The following is a 21,038-nucleotide window of genomic DNA, read 5'->3' as shown; positions in this document are numbered from 1 at the left end:
TAAAAATAAACCACCATCACAAAAAAAAAAAAAAAAGGAAAAATTAAAGAAGAAAAACAAACCACAAACAAAGAAACAAACAAACCACACAAAAAAAAAGAAGATGTAATGCAGTAAATTGTTTTATAACTGCTATGCAGAAGCTGAGGAGAAGACTATTGCTTCAGGAAAATATCAGTCATCAGTTTGCACAGGGCATCCTTGATCTCCTGGTTCCTCATGCTGTAGATGAGGGGGTTCACTGCTGGAGGCACCACCGAGTACAGAACAGACACCACCAGATCCAGGGATGGGGAAGAGATAGAGGGGGGCTTCAGGTAGGTGAATATGCCAGTGCTGACATACAGGGAGACCACGGCCAGGTGAGGGAGGCAGGTGGAAAAGGCTTTGTGTCGTCCCTGCTCAGAGGGGATCCTCAGCACGGCCCTCAAGATCTGCACATAGGAGAAAAGAACGAAAACAAAGCACGAAAATGCTAAACAGGCACTGACCACAAGAAGCCCAGCTTCCCTGAGGTAGGACTGTGAGCAGGAGAGCTTGAGGATCTGGGGGATTTCACAGAAGAACTGGCCCAGGGCATTGCCCTTGCACAGTGGCAGTGAAAATGTATTGGCCGTGTGCAGCAGAGCACTGAGAAACCCAGTGGCCCAGGCAGCTGCTGCCATGTGGACACAAGCTCTGCTGCCCAGGAGGGTCCCATAGTGCAGGGGTTTGCAGATGGCAACATAGCGGTCACAGGACATGACCGTGAGGAGAGAATACTCTGCTACTATTAAGAATGCAAATGAAAAGAGCTGTGCAGCACATCCTGAGTACGAGATGGCCCTGGTGTCCCAGAGGGAATTGTCCATGGATTTGGGAACAGTGGTGGAGATGCAGCCCAGGTCGAGGAGGGAGAGGTTGAGCAGGAAGAAGTACATGGGGGTGTGGAGGTGCTGGTCCCAGGCTATGGTGGTGATGATGAGGCCGTTGCCCAGGAGGGCAGCCAGGTAGATGCCCAGGAAGAGCCAGAAGTGCAAGAGCTGCAGCTCCCGTGTGTCTGCGAACGGCAGGAGGAGGAACTGGGTGATGGAGCTGCTGTTGGACATTTGCTGCTGATGGTCATGGGAAACCTGTCATAGGAGGAAAAGACAGTGACAAGTTATCAGTGACTTCTCTGAGAAAAATCAAAGCCATTTCTCACACACCCTCCCCTCCTTCACAACCCCTTCTCCTTTTCCAGACCTTCCTCCAGCTCTGTGTCTGAGCCCTGGGTGGTGCTGGCTGGAGGTGCCGTGAAGAGCAGGGCCTATGCCCGCTGGCTGCCAAGGAGTCAGCCCTGCTCTGCAGCAGGGGGTCATGGTAACGGGGGGCAGGGGATAGTCCTGGGGTTCAGCATTGCCATATGGAGCCATGACATCTCACCCTTTCCTAAGACCTCAGCACCCCACGTTTAGTCCAAGACAGACACGGCTCATTTCACAAACCAAACAGCATTTTCAATGATAAAACATCTATGTGTTTATCTGTGTTACTTAGGCAACACTAAGGTGATATAGCACAGGTTTGCATCCTGATGTGGAGCTCACAGCTTTGAAGGAAACCTCAAAGACATAGCAAAATGTCCTAATAATGTGATTTGATTCAGGGAGACTCACCTCATTACCCTGCCCCACAGACTGCATTGCCCACAGCCCCACAGGTCAGAGGAAAGCTGGGACATGTGTTCCCATGGACACACCTGCAGGAAAGGACCCACAAGATGAGGCTGTGACTCTGCAGCTGAAACTGCCATCCCCAGAGAGCCTGACAGCAAGAACAAGATCACAAGAGCAGTGACCCAGAGCAGGGGAGCAAGAAGGACAATGCGGTGAGGGTGGGTGTGAGAGAGGCCAGGGCAGAGGCAGCCGGGCACTCAGACAGCATCACCCTTCCCCAGCTGTGCAGCCACCTCCCAGACACCAACATTGCCGGGCAGCTACTCTCAGCCCCTGTGCTCTGCAGAGGAACTGGAGCTCTGGCTGCACAGGAGCTGCTTCATGCCTTGGAGCCCCCGGCCCTGAGGGCAGAGGCTTTGCTGGGTGGGAAAGGCGGGAAGGAGGCTGCTCACAGGAGGGATCTGCATTGCAGGGGATCACAGGGACTTTTTTCTGTTCTCCCTCCCATAACAATTCCGGGTTCAGTTTCCTCTCATTTCTGATCATTTTCCTGCTGCCTGGAGATTCTCCCCCTGGGAGGTGTTTCCCTGTCCATGTCTCTTCCCTGTCAGTGCTCACAGACCCCATCCCAGCCTCTGTGCCCTCCCCCTGGCCCTACAGATCCTGCCTGTTCACAGGGCACTGCCTGGGGGCATCTTCCTGTTTGCAGGCTGGAAAACAGGACAGATCAGACTAAGGCTGACGGGTCCAGCCAAGGTGATGCAGGTGTTGTGCACAGGCAGAGGGGTGGTGAAGGGATGTTATGAGCCTTCTGGCAGATGTGCTGATCACTCAGAGTTGCAGTTCAGGAGTCTCAGTGACTTGTTTAAGCATGAGAGCTCATTTTCATTTTATCCTTTCCTGCACCTCCCACCCCTTGGGATAGGACAGTGAAAAGACAGGCTCAGGAAAGCTCCTTATCTGTCTGGTAATCCTGGCATTGAACTTGTCCTTGAGGCATCCCCTTGGAAAAACGCTGGTGGTGATCTGGAGCTGTGAGCAGCCCTGACCCACACAGCACCCTCTCCACAGCAGAAGCACCTTTCGTGCCCTTATAGGATTTACTCCTTCATGCGACAGCTTCTCCCCTCAGTGTTGTTGGGATCTCCCTGGGCAGGCTGAGCGCTGACCCTGGCAGGCGGCAGAGTCCCTGCCCCTGGGAGCTCCCTTAGCAGAACCTGCTGTCATGCCCTGTCCCTCTGACAGTGCAGCAGGGAAGCCCTGCTCTGAACCATGTTCTTCTCCTCTACATGAGAAATACTGTGAGAGAGACATGACAGATGCTGTAAATTGTGGGATGTATCATCATTAGGGTCTCCCTCCAGGAAATACAGCTGCATTGTCCTACAGCCAGACACTTACCATGTTAGAACTGTGAAGATTTGTCTCATTGAATCCTCAGCAACCTACCACCCCACATTGCCTTTAATCTCTCTCTGCCTGGCTGCTCTCCCATCAGCATCTCCAGGCAGAGCCCTCAGCCCTGCTTCGCTGTGCAGAGGAGCTGCTCCTGGGCAGAGCTGTCTCTCTGCAGCGCTGCCGCTCCCATGAGCTCCCTCTGTCCCAGGAGCCCAGCCCAGCTCAGCAGCACAGGAGCAGCCCATCATGTCCCTTTCTCTGTCCCCTCTGGGCTCCCTCCACATGTCCCTGGGGCTCCAGAGGCACAACTTCAAAGTTGAAGTAATCAGTGATGTTGATTCTCTCTCCTTTTCAGAAACACGTCTTCCCAGCATTGTATTTTTAAGTTTAAAAAATAAATCGATATGAGATTCATCTTTTCTTTTCCCATCATTAGACAGGACACCAGGAATGTTACAGCAAAGGATCTGATTTCTCCAGGCTGGGGGAGGAATATCTTCAGTTGAAGGAATGTAGGCATTTTATTCTGGTTTTATACTCCTAGGTCCAGAGAGACATTCATCAATCTTTGGCCATCTCATGTCTGTGTTCTATAGCAAAGCCTTTGCACTCATGGCCTCTTGGACACTTGGTACCAGGTTTCTTGTGGCAGGTCAGAGCTGCGCTGGTGCCACAACTCGCGTGGTTCAGCCCAGATGTGAGGCAATGTCCTCAGCCAGGGACCTGACTGGGGAGCTGGAGCTGTCAGTGCTGCAGACAGAGCTGTGACACAGATGGAATGAACTGCCAGGCAGGGTGGCAGAAGTGAGTTCATCTGGTCTGCAAGGACAGCAGCCTCCAAGCACAGAAACAGTCCAGACCAGAACTCAGTCCAGACCTGTAAGGCGATTCAAGGGCCCACAATGAGCTGTTACTACTGCAGGAACAGTTAAAAGAGAAACAAAGACCCTGTGTGGCCATTGATTAATTTAAGAAGGGAGAGAAGTGATATTCTCAGTGTGTCTTGTCCTCCCTCTTCACCACCAAGGTCTCCCAGTTTTCTGTGACTGGAGGCAGAACAACGAGCAGTGGATGGGGATCAAGTCAAGGGTCACTGGAACTAACACAACCCTCTCCAGTCTATGGGACAGCAGGGGCAGCATCCCAGGAGCTGAGACAGCAGGACGATGTCACATTGAGGCCACTCTCCACCATCTTGGAAAGCTCATGGAGACTGGGGGGACTCCCTGACCACTGGCAGCTCTCACACAGTGTGTGCACTTTTCAAAATGGCCAATGGGTGAGTAGGGGAACTAAGGGCTGTGCCCCAGAACATGTTCACTGGGACCCCATTTCTGGGTGTCTGGAAGAGAAGGTGACGGGGTTTACCCAGGGCAGGTTGTGTCTGTCCATCCTCTTTGCTTTCTGTGAGGAAAGGACAGGGTTTGGATGTGGGCAGAGCAGTGGTGGTCTGTTACCTGGAAGTCAGCAAGGCATTCAGCATCATCCCCAACAATATTCTTGTGTCCAAGGTGGGATATTCTGGTCTGTGTCAGTGTGCAAGTAAATGGGTATAAAGCAATCTGGATGGTTGGGCTTAGAAGGACAGTAGATAAAGGGAGAAACTCTCCATTCCTGAGGACAGTCAAGCACTGGAAACTGTTTCCCAGGAGTGCGCACTCACTCTGTCCCAGAAAGTGACCAAGATGTGTTTGCATCAAGCCCTGAGTAATCTGGTCTGACCCTGCTTTGAGCAGGAGGTTGGTCAAGACATTTCCTGTCATCACATTCAGCCTGAATGATGCTGTCCTTTCATCCCCTTCATGTTTTCAGTTTAGACAAAGCTCTCAGGTGCTCCCTGACCACAGGAATAATTCACATGAGGTGCAGGGCTGCTTTACAAGTGCCCTAAACAGCCCTGACCACAACTTTTGCATCGCTTTTCCTTTGCCCCAACCCAGGGTCTTTTTTGCTGTCCTAATTCCCTTGCAGAAAGAACTGCCCATATTGCTAACCCTTTCAGGGCAGGTTGTTCAAGAGGTGTCAGCATCCATGTACAGAGTCTGCACATCAGCCAGACAGCAAAGCCACCATTACAGAAATGGACACGAGGCTCTTGACCAGCTCCTTGAACTCAGATATCAGCATGACATGTCTGCTGAGATTCCCAGGAACACCTGAACTGTAAGTGCAGAGCATATGAGTCCTCGATGGGTGACTTGTCTCCTGACCCACGTGGTGCTTTAGGCTGTGAGGAGAATCAAAACCAGCCATTTGACATGGGTAGTTCCATTTTACAGGTGTCACACAGGGCAGGTGAAGGGAGCTCAGAACTCCAGACTCTGCTGCACAGCTGGGACTGCAGAGACTGGAAATGCAGGTGACAGTGTGTGTCAGTGCACACCACATAAAGATTCTGGCGTCCTTTGTGCCTTTGTACCAAAGCCCAGCCTGCTCAGATTTTGAAAGGATTGCTCCAAAGCCTGGTGACCCAAATCTCTACAACTGTCTCTCCTCAATAGCCTTTTACCCCAGGAAGGGGAAAACTGCCAATGCAGGCACCAAACCAATGCCCAACCTGCCTGGAGATCCAGGGCAGTTGTGCCACACAACAGCAGCCTCTGAGGGAAGCTGGAGGTGATGGAATTGAAATGGTTCCAACCCAAATCATAGAATCATAGAATCATTGAGGCTGGAAAAGACCCTTAAGAACATGGAGTCCAACTGTAAATTAAACAGTGCCAAGATCACCACTAAACCATATCCCTCAGTGCCACATCTCCAATTCTTCTAAATACCTCCAGCAATGGAAGCTCCAGTCCTGAGCTGGCAGGACACCATTGGCTGCAGTTGGCCATAAGATACTGGTCATGACTGTGAGTTCAGCCCTCGCTGGCAGAATGTCTCACACCCTCACTGAGGAGGGCAGGGGGTTGGGAGATGGGAGCACGTTTCAGTTTCCAGATCCCAGCACAGAGCCCAAACCATCCTGCCTTTGAACTCTGGCATCCCAGTTCCTGAGATGCAAAACTGGTGGCCTTCTGTGGATAATCATGTTAAAAAGCATCAATAATCCTTCAAGTGTTTGTGTAATTTGCCTAGGAATGTCAGTTTTTAAACAAAAAAAACCCGTTTAATATGCTTATATTTAAATATCTGTAAAATAGAACCGTGCATCTGTGGAAGCCCCTCTCGCAATAACAATTAAACAGGTATTGGCAATATAAGGCTTCAAACCTCATCAACAAGCACACATCTAAGTGGTTCAGATGAGGGGTGGTCTGGCAAACGTCACCCTTTGTGTCCCCAGGTGCATGGACACTGCTCATGTGCCTCTGCAGAGAGTGGCAGGAGCTGGATCCCCTTCTCGGGACAGACTCCTTCCAGGAGAGACACAGACACAGGGGGAACTCATCAGGTCTTTACGGCATTTCACTCAGCATCAAGTTTGAGATATTGGGTGCTGTCACGTGACTGCCCTTTCTGCACAGATGATCATACAAAGACAACCATTTAGTAAGACACAGTCATAAAGGAGCTGTTATGGACAAGAAAGCTCACCATGAACTCTGGAGAGAGCGAGGAAGTTTATAACAAGCACCAGGAAGAACCAAGAAGCTCAAGGTCTCTTCTGAAGAGCGGGAGGCCCTGAGCAGCCGTGATTGGCCATGTGTAGGTGTGGGAGAGGGTCAGGGCATGTCAGGGAGAAGCAATGAGATGGCTGATGGCTTCAGTGAACCCTTCCAGCCATGTCTGAGCTCAGAAATGGAAAGCAGTCGATGTCTGCAGGTGGAGGAGAAATGGGAGAAAGATCTTCCTGGGAATATGGAAGGAAGAAAGGCCTCTCTTGGGCTACTCATGTATGGCAGTGACATTTGCATGCTGTGAGCTTGGCTGTGCCTGGGAGATGGGGAATGGCTGCTGCTGGGGTGTTTGTGCTCAGCCATGGCCCATGAGCTGACCCTGCTCTGCTCCTCTCTTACACTGCCCACACTTGGATGGTCCTCAGGAATCATCCATGAGCCTGGTGGATGCATGAAACTCCTGGAGTGATGGGTATGGATCCAAATAGAGGATTCAAGCAAGTTTGGGACTGGGACATTGAGGTGATTGGTGACCATTGCCAGGTGTATGAAAGAAGCTGGATGAGTGGTGAGGAACTCACAGGCATTTCCAACTCCACAGAAAAGCAGAGCCTTGCAGGTAAAGCAACAGCAGTTCACATTAAACCCACACCCAAAATACAAAACACACTGTCCATAGGCAAAGCCTTGAAAAACATTTGAGAAAGATCTACCAGGTCCCAGGGGTCAGGGCTCAGCCATTCTGGTGATGAACAAACATCAGGAGCTGACATGGCATCAGAGCCACCTCCACATGGCCCTCACCACCTGTAGCCAGTGTCTCCAATTCTTTCCTTCACCAGCCTCCAGATCTATTATATCCAAAATCTTATCCCTACATTCAGACCCTCCCAGCAGTCCTAAAGAGCCAAATCTTTACACATTGGTATGTTGGTTACATAATCATTTTATCACCATGCTTGGTTGTTGAGGAAGGGTCCCAGGCTGAGCCTGGGGCTCCCATCCTACAGATGTGTATTTTAGTATTATAAGGAGCGTATAGGGAGCAAAGTTCAGCTAAAGGACACTTGATGTAACAGTCTTAAGCAGATGTTAAAACAAGACTTAACTAATTGTGCAGGCTCCAGAGTGTCTGCGCTGCAAGGACAGTGTTCTTTGCAGGTTCTGATTGGGAAAATCGTTCACGGAAACACATCCCAGTGCTGCTTTCTGATGGTTCCTTATGGGATGCTAGTCCCAACATGATGTCACCTCACCAAACTGTCTGTCACACAGGTCTTCATGGAACCACAAGAAATAGCTGATGGTGTTTTTGCTGACTCAAGTTCATGTCAACTCACGTACATGATGTGCATGCTCACATCTCATCTGTACAAGGCAAACATGAACCTCTGATCTACTCATTCAGTGTAATTGCATGGAGGGGCAAAGAACTCTGAGCTGGAGTGAGAGGGCAGTGCTTGAAATGGTGGTTGTGAAGGGTCAGTCGATGGTGATTGACCAGAGGCACCTTCTGAGGGGTGTCCAGTGCACAGGGGCACAGTCCAGACCCTGCTCTGCTGGTCCTGCAGGTCTCTGGCAGGAGGCCTGGCTGTGAGAGGACACTGCTGTGTGCCAGCCCTGCACACACACACTGTTCAGATGTACAATGGAGTTTCATCTGTGGGACACTTTTGTAGGAATAAGCTTGAGAGAAACATTGCAAGAAGATAGAAACCATCATGCACTGCCCAAAGAAGATCACTTTTCCTTGTGGAAGTACTGTTACTGAGGCCAGTTCTGTGACACAAGTGCCCATTGCCTGTCCCTGCCTGTGCTGACAGGAGTGACACAAAGCAGGACGGGGACCAAGCTGCAAGAGCACTCAGGCCTTGCACCAACACAAGGGATGAGAAGGAGAGTGTGGGAGTGGAACCAGAACAGCTCTGGAAGACCAAGCACTGGTGCTCCCTGGCAGTGCTCCCATGCGAGAGCTCTTTTCCCCTCCACCCACCCACAGGAACTATCTCTGCAGCTCTAAAAAGCCCTTGCAGGATAGATATAGTGAAAAACAAGTCACTAAACAGCCCTTTATTCTGCTTAGAGACAAGAAGAGCACTGCTGCTCATTTAAAAAGCCAACAGTTATAAAAGAAAAGCCAACATGGAATTAGAAAGGGAATGACAACATTATCACAATAAGAAAACAACCAACAACACCAGACAATCCAGTTGACAGGTTGGGCCTGTAATTAGCTACATTAAAACTCCTATATAGAAGATGATGGCCAGTTTATTGCTTCAAAAAACTCTAGGAAATGAGTTTCCTAAGGGCATCCTTGAGTTCCTGGTTCCTCATGCTGTAGATGAGGGGATTCACTGCTTCAGGCACCACTGAGTACAGAACAGACACCACCAGATCCAGGGATGGGGAAGAGACGGAGGGGGGCTTCAGGTAGGCAAACATGCCAGTGCTGATAAACAGAGAGACCACGGCCAGGTGAGGGAGGCAGGTGGAAAAGGCTTTGTGCTGTCCCTGCTCAGAGGGGATCCTCAGCACAGCTCTGAAGATCTGCACATAGGACACCACAATGAACAGAAAACACCCCAATATTACTAATATACAAACCGCAAGAAGCCCAATTTCCCTGAGGTAGGAGTGTGAGCAGGAGAGCTTGAGGATCTGGGGGATCTCACAGAAGAACTGGCCCAGGGCATTGCCCTTGCACAGGGGCAGTGAAAATGTATTGGCCGTGTGCATTGAGAAACCCAGTGGCCCAGGCAGCTGCTGCCATGTGGACACAAGCTCTGCTGCCCAGGAGGGTCCCGTAGTGCAGGGGTTTGCAGATGGCAACGTAGCGGTCGTAGGACATGATAGTCAGAAGACAAAATTCTGCTGAAGCTAAAAAGACAAACAGAAAGAGTTGTGTAGCACACCCTGAATAGGAAATGACCCTGGTATCCCACAGAGAGTTGGCCATGGATTTGGGGACAGTGGTGCAGATGGAGCCCAGGTCAAGGAGGGAGAGGTTGAGCAGGAAGAAGTACATGGGGGTGTGGAGGTGCTGGTCCCAGGCTATGGTGATGATGATGAGGCCGTTGCCCAGGAGGGCAGCCAGGTAGATGCCCAGGAAGAGCCAGAAGTGCAAGAGCTGCAGCTCCCGTGTGTCTGTGAATGCCAGGAGGAGGAACTGGGTGACGGAGCTTCTGTTGGACATTTGCTGTCTGTGAACATGGGGACCTGCCATAGGAGAAAAAGACAGTGACAAATTAGGGGAGACTTCTCTGAGCAAAATAAACATGCTGTTTCTCATTAAAACCTCCTCCCTGAAAGAGGGATATGTCAGTTTATTTTGTTTCTACAAAATGAGAAACATGTTTCATCACAACTTAAAATACAGCTTAGGTACCTGGTTTCCATGAATCATCTCTGGGGCAAGACCCCCAGTGTTGGTGTCAGAACAAGAATGGAACCACACTCCCACGCCAGTCCCATACAGCAAGAGCACCAGGGAGAGGTGGAGAAACGGGGAAGGACACTGAAGTGTTCCCGAAAATTAAAGCAATAACAGAAAGGCAGACGGGCATGCTGTGGAACCTTCTCCTTACCCGGCTCTGCTGCTGACACTCACATAATGACACTGTAGAGCAAGTACTTTTAGCACCTTTTTTGTGTACCATGTTCCAGGAACCCTTCACCTGGAGGAGCAGCTGCTGAGGTGGAGATTCGTGACCTGGACCCCATGGCTTTGGGGCAGAAGCTCTGCTGGGGAGGAGAGGAGACCAGGGGTTGCACTGGGAAATGTCTCTGCACTGCAGGGGATGGCATAGGGGGGTCCCAAATCCCACCTCCCCAGCATTTCTGGTCCATCTCCCTCTCCCTGTCCATGTCTGTGCTCCTGCAGCTGTGTCTCTGTCCCTGGGTCTGCTCCCTGTCAGTGTCACAGACCCCGTCCCACCCGCTGTGTGCTCAGCTCTGTCCTGCTCACACCTACTGGCACTGCCCAGGGGCAGCTCTGTGTGTGCAGGGGCTCAGGAGCAGCTCAGACAAGTCCTAACGAGAACTGGGGTCTCAGTGTCTTCTCCAAGGAGAGAAATAAATCCCCATCTCCCACTGCACAGCCAGACAACCAAGAGTGAAAAACTGAAAGCACAGACTCCTTCCCTTGCCGCTGTTGCTGTCTTGATGTTGTTGTTCAGAAGGACTCTCTGCCATGTCTGTGGGGATGGTCTGGAGCTCTGAGCAGCCCTGACTCACACAGCTGCTGCCATGGGATCTCCCCGGGCAGGCTGAGCGCTGACCCAGGCAGGCGGCAGAGTCCCTGCCCCGGCACAGCCCTGGGGTGCAGGGACCCTGCTCTGCAGGACAGCCCTGGGCACCCCTGGATGCAAAACTTGCTTCTCAGATTTTCAAAGCTGCTGAAAGAGATCCCTGCCCTGACAGATCCCACCAGCTGTGGCTGAGCCAGTTTTAGGAGATGCCTCCAGGAGCTACAGATGCATTGCCCTGCACCCAGAGACTTACCATGGCAAGGGCTGCAAAGGTTTCTCCTCCAGTGAGCTCTCAGTCATCCTCCCAGTCCTGACCACCTTTAATCTCTCTCTGCCTTGCTCGTCTCCCTGAGGTCCCCAGGTAGAGCCCTCAGCCCTGCTGCGTGTGCAGAGGAGCTGCTCCTGGGCAGAGCTGTCTCTCTGCAGCGCTGCCGCTTGCCAGGAGCTCCCTCTGTCCCAGGAGCCCAGCCCAGCTCAGCAGCACAGGAGCAGCCCAAGGTGCTTTAATGACCCCTCTGGTGGGTTTGGTGCTGAGTCCATGGACCTCAGACCCTGAGAGCAAGTTGAAGAAGTCAAACCAATATCCAAACGTCAAAGTTTCTTGTGATGTTAATGAATCCCACTGAGGGACACAACTGAGAAACCATCCCCAGGGCCAGATTGGACAGAAAACTTGAAGGAGAACAAAGGGTAAACAAGTGAAAGGTGGCTCTGATGCTGAGTAAACCTGAATGTGTTTCATTAACCAAAGGACCAAGCCCTGACCTCCAGCCCTGGAAAGGCAGATCCTGTCCCTCCCACGTTGCCCAGGGCCCTTCCTGGACAGTGTGATGTGGGGCTGTGCAAGGCCAAGGGCAGGACTATGGTCCCACACCTCCCAGGTTCCTGGCTGGGGACAAGGAGGCCGTGAGGCCCCTGTGCTGGAAGGACAAGGTGTCTCCTCACAGGCATCAGAGTTGGAGACAACAGCCATAGCCAAGGGGAGAAGGAGCTCATGTCTGGTGGGGGCTTTCAGCCTCTTTACATCCCTTGATCACCTCCACCACAGCCTGTCCTGTGCTGTGGCATCCCCTGCACCTCTTTCCCTGCAGGCTGCAGACATCCCCCCTGCTGCCCCACCTTGCTCTTGTCTGAGCATCTTCCTTCCTTTGCTGAGATCTCTGCATCCTCCCCAGCTGTCCCTTGAAGCACAAAGCCTTGGGCTGATGCAGACTCCCTCTGCTGACCTGCTCCACCACAGCACTGCCCTTCCAGTCACATTCCTTGCTGCTCATCTCCAGCCTGGACCTTCCCAGCTGCACTTTGGGCCATTATTTCTTTCTCATGCTCTTTCCCACTAAGCAGAAAACCTCCACAATCTCTGAAACCACCCTTCAAGCACTCTCAGGCTACTCCTGCACTGCTGCAGCCTCCCCAGCGCTGCTGGGCCAAAGCAGCCCAGGTCCCTCAGCATCCCACACCATGTGCACAAGGTGCTGAACCTGCCTTGGCAGAGCCCTGCACTCTCCAGTTCCTCCCTGCTTCTCCAAACTGGGAAGCCGCACACTGGCACACCCCCGTGTGTGTGGGGTCACACCAGTGCTGAACCGAATGGGATGAGAACTCCAGGTGTCTGGGTCCCCACACTCCTCCTCATGCAGCCCCGTGTGCAGCTGCCTTGTTCATGGTGAGCGTGCACCACGGGCTGGTGTGGGGACCTTGGAGTGCCCAGGCCCTTCTCCTCAGGGTCACTGCTCAGCGTGTCAGGTCCTGCTCTGTCCTGATGGATTCGGTTATTGTCCCACCCTGACACAGAACTGGTCAGTTCTCCTTTTAAAACTTAGGAGATTCCTTATGGTGGAACCCCAAATTTCCTAAACGTCTGGACCCTCCCTGGACTGAAGCTCCATTTGTTCAGCTGTTAATATTTGTATGCAGATGGTTTATCCTGATGATTGTGTCTTTCCCAAAATAACGGTGTGAGGAGTTAGAGAACACTACAAATACAACCTCCTAGAGAAATATGGGGTCTTGGGAGTCTGCTACTCATAATGTTATGTTTGGATTCCAAGGGGAATGTGTCCTTTATGTCAGAGAGCAGCAGGAATATGTGGAGCTCTGCCTGTGGACAGACAATGTGAGCTGAGAGCTGAGGAGTCAGCATGAGAGGGCAGAACAACATGGGAAATGTTGTGGTCACTGAACATCAGGTACAGACTCACTGATGAGGAAGAGGAATTAGATGAAGTCTCCTTCAGACAAATGAAAGAAGCCTCATGTTTCCAGGACCCTGTACCCGTGGCAGGTCTGAGATATCCCAGTATCTGCAAGGTACCAGCCATCCAGGAGGGGTTGGAGCTCATTGACAACATCTTCCTGACACGGGTGACTGAGGAGTCAGTGGGGTGAGGTGCCCTGTGGGACTTCACACTTACAAACCACAAAGAGTTGGTCAGAACGGAACAGTCAGGGATGGGAAAGTGGAGCTGAGGCTCCTGGGAGATGATAACAAGGCCAAGAGCAGGATTTCAGGAGAGCAAGCTTTGGCCTGCTGGGGGACCTGCTTGGGTCCTATGGGATATGACCTTGGTGTCTGCAGTGCTTTTCTCTCACATCTCCTCCCTCCTCTCTCCCACCTGCTGTTGTGCAGCGTTTTTTCCCTTTCACAAATACAATATCCCAGAGGTGCTGCCAGCATCACTGAGTGGCTCAGAGGTGGCAAGGCGTGGGTCCATCTTGGAGTCAGCTGAAATGGGTTCTGTCTGATGTCAGTCGAACACCTGTTGTCTTCTCAGAGAGGTGACAACTGTAGCACATCCACACTCACCCCCATTTCCAAGACTTTACCACGTAAATCCATTAGATGTTACAAACTACTTTATCATGAAGAAAAAACGGAAAAGATCTTCTGTCAGTAAGCTTAGAATGTCTCCAGTCAATAAGAAGGTTCCTATGAGGAACTGTAGTTGCCTGATATTCACTGGCCACGCAAAGCTTCAGGTGCCAACAGTTCAAAGGATCTTGGGCCAACGTATTAACATGCCTGCCTGGTGGGCAACAAGGGTGATGCTCACCTGGATCTGGTACTGACAAGGAAGGAAGAGCTGGTGAGGGATGTGAACATCAGTGTCCACCTTGGCTGTCGTGACCAGGAAGTAGTGGGGTCCTGAGCACCAGAGAGGAGGGAGGAAGACCAGCAGACAAAGGCAGGACACAGGAGGTGGAATCAGGGGAAGCTGCAAAGCAGGAATTCAGAAACCTTGGCCATGGATGTGGGGATGATTCCAAAACTGCCCTGGACTAGATACCTAAAGGGGAGGCTGAGGGCAGCAAGATGAGCTGACACTGCTTCCTTACGAAAAAAAAGAATAGACAGGGAGAACATGGGCCTGCTGCTGAATTTCATATGAGTAGAATCAGACAGGACTGAGGTTTTCCATGGCTTCTTTGCCTCCATCTTCACCAGCAAGGTGTCCTGGAACTTTGTTCCTGAAGGCAGGAGTCTGGAGAACACCCAGCAGTGGATGGGGTTCATGTCGGGGTGACCTGAGCAAACTCAGACACCATTACAGAACAGGAGATGGGTCACTTGACCAGCTCCCTGAACACAAGTATCACTGTGCACAGCACCTGAAATGCCCAGGTACAACCACCTCTTGGTCCAGAGGAGTGCGACTCCTCTTGAGTTGTCCTGGCCTGTCTCCTGCCTCAACTGGTGCATCAGGTACCGACTTTACAGACATATTGTTTTGTCCTCATCTGTAAATGCTCCAGATCAATGCTCCAGAGGCTTGTAAGAGCATTTTCAATGTTAAGGAGCCCTCTGCTGCCATGATCCTGAACTGCAGCTACTGAAACAATGAACAAACCCCTAATGAAGTGAAAGGCAGAAGCAAACCCCAAGTTTCTGAGGGTGTTTGGGACCCCATGAAGGGTCATCACTGACACAGCTGTGAAGGAAACAACCAGTGCAGGTCCCTGTCCCTGGAGGCTGGTGAAGGAAACACTTGGAGACACTGGTTACAGGTGGTGAGGGCCATGTGGAGGTGGCTCTGATGCCATGTGAGCCCTTGATGCTTGTTCATCATCACAATGGGTGAGCCCTGACCCCTGGGACCTGGTAGATTTTTGTCCAATGTTTTTCAAGGCTTTTCCTGTGGTCAGTGTCAGTGTTTTGTGTTTTGGGGGTGGATTTTTTGTCAAATGCTGTTGCTTTAATTGCAAGGCTCTGGTTTTCTGTGGAGCAGCAAATGCCTGTGAGTTCCTCACAACTCATCCACCTTCTTTCATACACCTGGCGATGGTGACCAATCACCTCAAGGTCCCAGTCCCGAACTTCCTTGAATCCTCTATTTGGATCCATACCCATCACTCCAGGAGGTCCATGCATCCACCAGGTTCATGGAAGATTCCTGAGGACCATCGAAGTGTGGGCAGTGTAAGAGAGGAGCAGAGCAGGGTCAGCTCATGGGCCATGACTGAGCACAAACACCCCAGCAGCAGCCATTCCCCATCCTCCAGGCAGAGCCATGCCCACAGCATGCAAATGACACTGCCATACATGATTAGCCCAAGAGAGGCCTTTCTTCCTTCCATATTGCCAGGAAAATCTTCCTCCTCCTCCTCCTCCACCTGCAGACATTGACTGCTTTCCATTTCTGGGCTCAGACATGGCTGGAAGGATTCACTGAAGCCATCAGCCATCTCATTGCTTCTCCCTGACATGCCCTGACCCTCTCCCACACCTACACATGGCCAATCACGGCTGCTCAGGGCCTCCCGCTCTTCAGAAGAGGCCTCGAGCTCCTTGGTTTTCCTGGTGCTTATTATAAACTTCCTCGTTTTCTCCAGAGTTCACGGTGAGCTTTCTTGTCCATAACAGCCCCTTTTTGACCATGTCTTACTAAATGGTTGTCTTTGTATGATCATTGGTGCAGAAAGGGCAGTCACAGGACAGCACCCAATGTGTCAAAACTGATGCTGAGTGAAATGCAGTAAAGACCTGATGAGTTCCCCCTGTGTCTGTGTCTCTCCTGGAAGGAGTCTGTCCCGAGAAGGGGATCCAGCTCCTGCCACTCTCTGCAGAGGCACATGGGCAGTGTCCATGCACCTGGGGACACAAAGGTGACGTTTGCCAGACCACCCTTACTCTGAACCACTTAGGTGTGTGCTTGTGGCTGGGGTATGAAGCCTTATAGTTCAAATACCTATTTACTTGTTATTGCCAGAAAGGCTGCCACAGATGCAGAGTGCTATTTTACAGATAGTTAAATATAAGCATGCTAAAAATTTATTATTTATTCTTTAAAAACTGACATTCTTAGACAAATTACACAAACACTTGAAGGATTATTGATGCCTTTTAACATGATTATGCACAGAAAGCCCACCAGCTTTGCATCTCAGGAAATGGGATGCCAGAGTTCAAGGGCAGGGTGGTTTGGGCTCTGTGCTGGGATCTGGAAACTGAAACGTGGTCCCATCTCCCAACCCCCTGCCCTCCTCAGTGAGGGTGTGAGACATTCTGCCAGCTGTGCTACAGCAGAGTATTCTCTTCTCACCGTCATGTCCTACGACCCCTACGTTGCCATCTGCAAACCCCTGCACTACGGGACCCTCCTGGGCAGCAGAGCTTGTGTCCACATGGCAGCAACTGCCTGGGCCACTGGGTTTCTCAATGCTCTGCTGCACACGGCCAGTACATTTTCACTGCCCCTGTGCAAGGGCAATGTCCTGGACCAGTTCTTCTGTGAAATCCCCCAGATCCTCAAGCTCTCCTGCTCACAATCCTACCTCAGGGAACTGGGGCTTATGGTGGTCAGTATCTGTTTAGCATTTGGCTGTTTTGTGTTCTATCATGGTGTCCTATGTGCAGATCTTCAGGGCTGTGCTGGGGATCCCCTCTGAGCAGGGACAGCACAAAGCCTTTTCCACCTGCCTCCCTCACCTGGCTGTGGTCTCTCTGTTTGCCAGCACCTCTTTTTTTGCCTGCCTGAAACCCCCCTCCATCTCCTCCCCATCCTTGGACCTGCTGGTGTCTGTTCTATACTCGCTGATACCTCCAACATTGAACCCCCTCATTTACAGCATGAGGAACACGAAGCTCAAGGATGCCCTGAGGAAACTAATGGCGGGATGCATTTCAAAACTAATAAAGAGTTCATCATCTTCTCTTTAATGGATAACAGTTTTAATGTAACGTATTAGAGGCCCAGACTTGTGTGTGTGTGTGGTGGTGGTGGTTATTCTTTAATAAATCCTTTTATTTTTGTCATCCCCTTTCTAATTCACTGTCTGCTTTTCGTTTTCAACCGGCTAGCTGCATAAATATGAAGCCATCCTCTCTGTGTATTTAAATGAAATAAAGGGCTCTGCAGTGATGTTTTCCTCTGAGCTTCTTCCTCGAAGGCTTTTCTGGAGCTGCAGGGACAATTACTATGTGTGGGAGAAGGGTGAAAAATGTCCAGCATGGCAGCACTGCCAGGGAGCACCAGCACTTGGTCTTCCAGAGCTGTTCTGGTTCCACTCCCCCACTCTCCTTCTCATCCCTTGTGTTGGTGCAAGACCTGAGTGCTCTGGCAGCTTGGTCCCCGTCCTGCTGTGTGTCAGTGCTGTGAGCGCAGGCAGGGACAGGCAATGGGTACTGTTGTGACAGAGCTGGGCTCACAACAGCCTTCCCAGATAGAAAGGTGCTCTCCTCAGGGCAGTGCACAATGTTTTATATCTTCTTGCAAATTTTTTTCTCAAGCATATTCCTACAAAAGTGGCCACAGATGAAAACACCGTTGTACAGCTGAACAGTGTATGTGTGCAGGGCTGGCACTCAGCAGTGTCCTCTCACAGCCAGGCCTCCTGCCAGAGACCTGCAGGACCAGCAGAGCAGGGGCTGTGCTGTGCCCCTATGCACTGGACACCCCACAGAAGTTGCCCCAGGGCATCGTCATGGACTGACCCCTCACAACCACCATATTCAGCACTGGTCTCAAACAACAGTTCATAGAAGTTCTTTGTCCCTCCATGGAGAGACACTAAATGAGTAGGTCAGAAATCCATGCTGCATTGTACAGATGAGACGTGAGCACGCACATCATGTACAAGAGGTGACATGAACCTAAGTGAGCACAAACAACATCAGCTATTCCTGGGGGTTCCATCCAAGGCCTGTGGGACAGTGTCTCAAGGTCACTTAACGTTGGGAGTAACATCCCATGAGAAACCACCCACTGGGCTCTTCTTCCTTGAACTGAGGTCCCCGTGTCCATTCCTCATGACGTGGGACATCTCAGCTCAGTGCAGAGCAGGGTGACACACCACAGGGCTGAGGTGTCTCCCGTCCCTTTGGAGTGGCAACAGGAGCCCAGAGGGACACTGTGACTCCTGCTTGTGTGTGTAAAAGGGACAGACTCTGTCTCTGAGCATCCCTGGGTGCATAAGAATTCCTGAGACTGGCTCTGATGTAACCCTGGCATTTCTGTGTGTGACTCCAGGAACAATCCCCAGTGGCCCAGTGAGATTCATCTCAGCTGCTGGGACAGGCTCATTTCAAGTGCTCCTGTCTGCTACATCACCCTTGTCCATGATTCTGGATTGTGCTTTCAAAAGTGACTGCAGAATCAGAGAAGTTCTTATGACCTTGGGAAAGGACGATGTCAAACCCACCTTCAAGAAGGGCAGGAAGGAAAATCTGAAGAATTACGGGCTGGTCAGCCTACCACCATCCCTGGGAAGGGGATAGTCCGCATCTTCCTGTACCGATCTCTAGGCACCTGAAGGACAAGGAAGGGATTGCTGAACCAAAATGAGTGGAAACCCCAGGGAGTCACAAGAAATGCTCTGAGCCCATTCTAGAGCTTTAGACCCCGGGGAATGAGCTCAGTGACATTGCAGCCCATCCAGTTGCATCTGTGTCCCTCACTGAGCAGCACAACCAGCGTGCAGTCACCCCATGGTTCTGTAGCCAACCTGCTCTGCAGAGCATCAGTGCCAGGTTGGGGTCCTGTGGGGGGCACAGGGAAGGGGCCAGGAGCACCAGAGCAGATCAGAGGAGGGATGGGGGAGATCAGACCGGAGCTGACCTGGGCTGGAAATTGCCCTGGAGAGAAAAATGCTGGTGTTCAGCTGCCCCAAGATAACACCCAGAGTTGAGGGTACAGGGCCAGAAGTCCTTGCTGTCCTGCTGCTTCACCAGGCCTGGGAAGTAGCTGGAGAAGGACTGGTGTCCCCCACTTGCCAGCTCTTAGTGCATCATTCCTCATGAAGGGTGGCATGGAAAGCAAGTCTGGGACCCTGTGTCAGGACTTGCACTGCAGAAAGTATTCACCGGGAACCCACATGGCCATGGCACCCCATTGCCTCCTTGCACCCCCATGGAGTGTCACACCATTGTCCTGCACTGGGCATCGCACTCCCCACATCCCCAGGAGGAGCCCTGAGCCACACGTGACGGACAGGATCTCCCTTCCTAGGGGCAGGGGCTCAAGGCTTGGCCATTGTCCTTCATCAAACAAACCAAGGGTTTTCTCAGCATCAGAGCTGCTGCACTTTGCCTTTGCCTGATGCAATCACTGCCTCCAATTATCTGCTCTAACGAGTCCCTGGGAGGCTTTGTCAGTAACAACCCTCAGTGGGGCCCATTAATGCTTCAAGGTACTCTGGAGTTTGCTTCTGACTTGGACTTCTTGAGAAGATTCTTCAGTCTGTGCTTGGTATCTGAGGTTCATGGACTCAGCACCAAATATGCGATGGGGCTCATTAAAACACAGAAAGCCCTAGCGAGCCATGTTTCTTTCTCTCATTTTCTTCAAATCTTCCAGACTTGTAGAACTAACTGGGGAGGTTTCAATGGGACACTTGCTGATGAAGATTTCAAAGAAGATCTCATAAAGGAGGGTTTTTTCTTTCAAGGGTGTTTTCTGTCATTTTTCAGTATATAAAGGAAGTGACAGCAGCATTCTACACTGGACATTGATCCAGGGGGTCTCCTGAAGACATCTGGACAGGCAGGAGAACAGTCCCTTGAGGCTGGACACTGTATGGACAACCTCGCTCCTCACCCCCACCCCCAGTCTACCGGTTCCCTCATTGACCACCAGAGACTGCATCACTTTTCCTCACATCAGACTTTTCCACTGAGCTCTGCAGGAGATGCTGCAGCTCCTGTGCACCAGCTCCACCTGCTCTCCTGTGCAAACACTGTACAGTTTAACAAACAGTAAAACACTTTCCTCAGCTGTGTGTGTAAGCTGGATCTGATGAGGTCCACCATCCACAAGGGACATCCACACAGAACTGGTTTAGACAGAGATAGGAAAGGATAGAAATAAACACAATGAACGTGTTGAGTGCCATGTTAATTAGAGCTCTGAAGAACAAGGTAAGTTTGTAACTCCCTGAAGCTCAAACCAGGAACCAGACAGTTGAGAGGAACTGAATGACCAAAAAGCAAGTGGAGGAGAAACCTGAGAGCACTGGGAAGGGCAATCAGGAGAGGTGGAAAATCCTGAATGACGAGGGAGATGAAATAATAGAGTGTTGGTAATATAAGTACAGGGGAAGACCAATATTTCTTCTCCAATCGTTAGTACACTTCTTCCCCATAATTCACTTTTTGGCTTTATTCTTTTAAATTTTAGTAAGTTAAAAAAGAACTACAGAAAAATCTCCGATTAAACAAACAAACCAAACAAAAGGAAAAAAAAAAAAAAAACAAACAAACTCAAAACCAAAGCAAAGAAAACCCCAAACCAATTAAACTATAACAACAACCAAAACCAAACGGCAACAACAACAAAACAAACCACAAACGAAACAACAACGCAAAAGTGCACCTTTCCAGGCAGACATCAGTCATCAGCTGTCTCACCATAAACAGCCAGTGCCATTTTAGAGGCCCCAGTGCACTTGAGGTGCTGGTCTGGGATTGGCATCTATCGCACAGGACCTGGGAAACCAGAGCACCTTGCAATGCAGGTGGAGCCTGGGCAGGGGTTCCCAGAGCATCCACACTGGCTCCAGGTGTTTGTGTCCCTGGGGCTGAAGACATTTGTGTCCTAAATCCATGCCCAGTTCTAGGAAACTCTTTCCTATTCAAACAAATAAACCCCGCAAAAGGAAAAAAAAAAAAAAAAAAGAAAGAAAAATAAATAAAAGTGTGTTGACACCTTCCTCTGCTTTGGATCTTTGTCTTCAGTTCTTCTTATTTTAATTTTCAT

The 21,038-nt window shown here is 50.8% G+C and overlaps 1 protein-coding gene across 1 annotated transcript; it reads right to left on the bottom strand.

Moving 5' to 3' along the window:
• Window positions 1–155: 155 nt before the first annotated feature.
• Window positions 156–21,038, bottom strand: LOC139828874 (olfactory receptor 14A16-like). Its single transcript, XM_071813650.1, has 2 exons — window positions 20,988–21,038; window positions 156–1,094 (listed from the first exon to the last, which is right to left on the bottom strand). The coding sequence occupies exons 1-2, from the start codon at window positions 21,036–21,038 to the stop codon at window positions 156–158; spliced, it is 990 nt and encodes a 329-aa protein (XP_071669751.1).

This window comes from Patagioenas fasciata, chromosome 11 (genome assembly GCF_037038585.1).
Source record: "Patagioenas fasciata isolate bPatFas1 chromosome 11, bPatFas1.hap1, whole genome shotgun sequence".
NCBI lineage: Eukaryota > Metazoa > Chordata > Aves > Columbiformes > Columbidae > Patagioenas > Patagioenas fasciata.
This window is presented reverse-complemented; position numbering and strand designations above follow the sequence as displayed.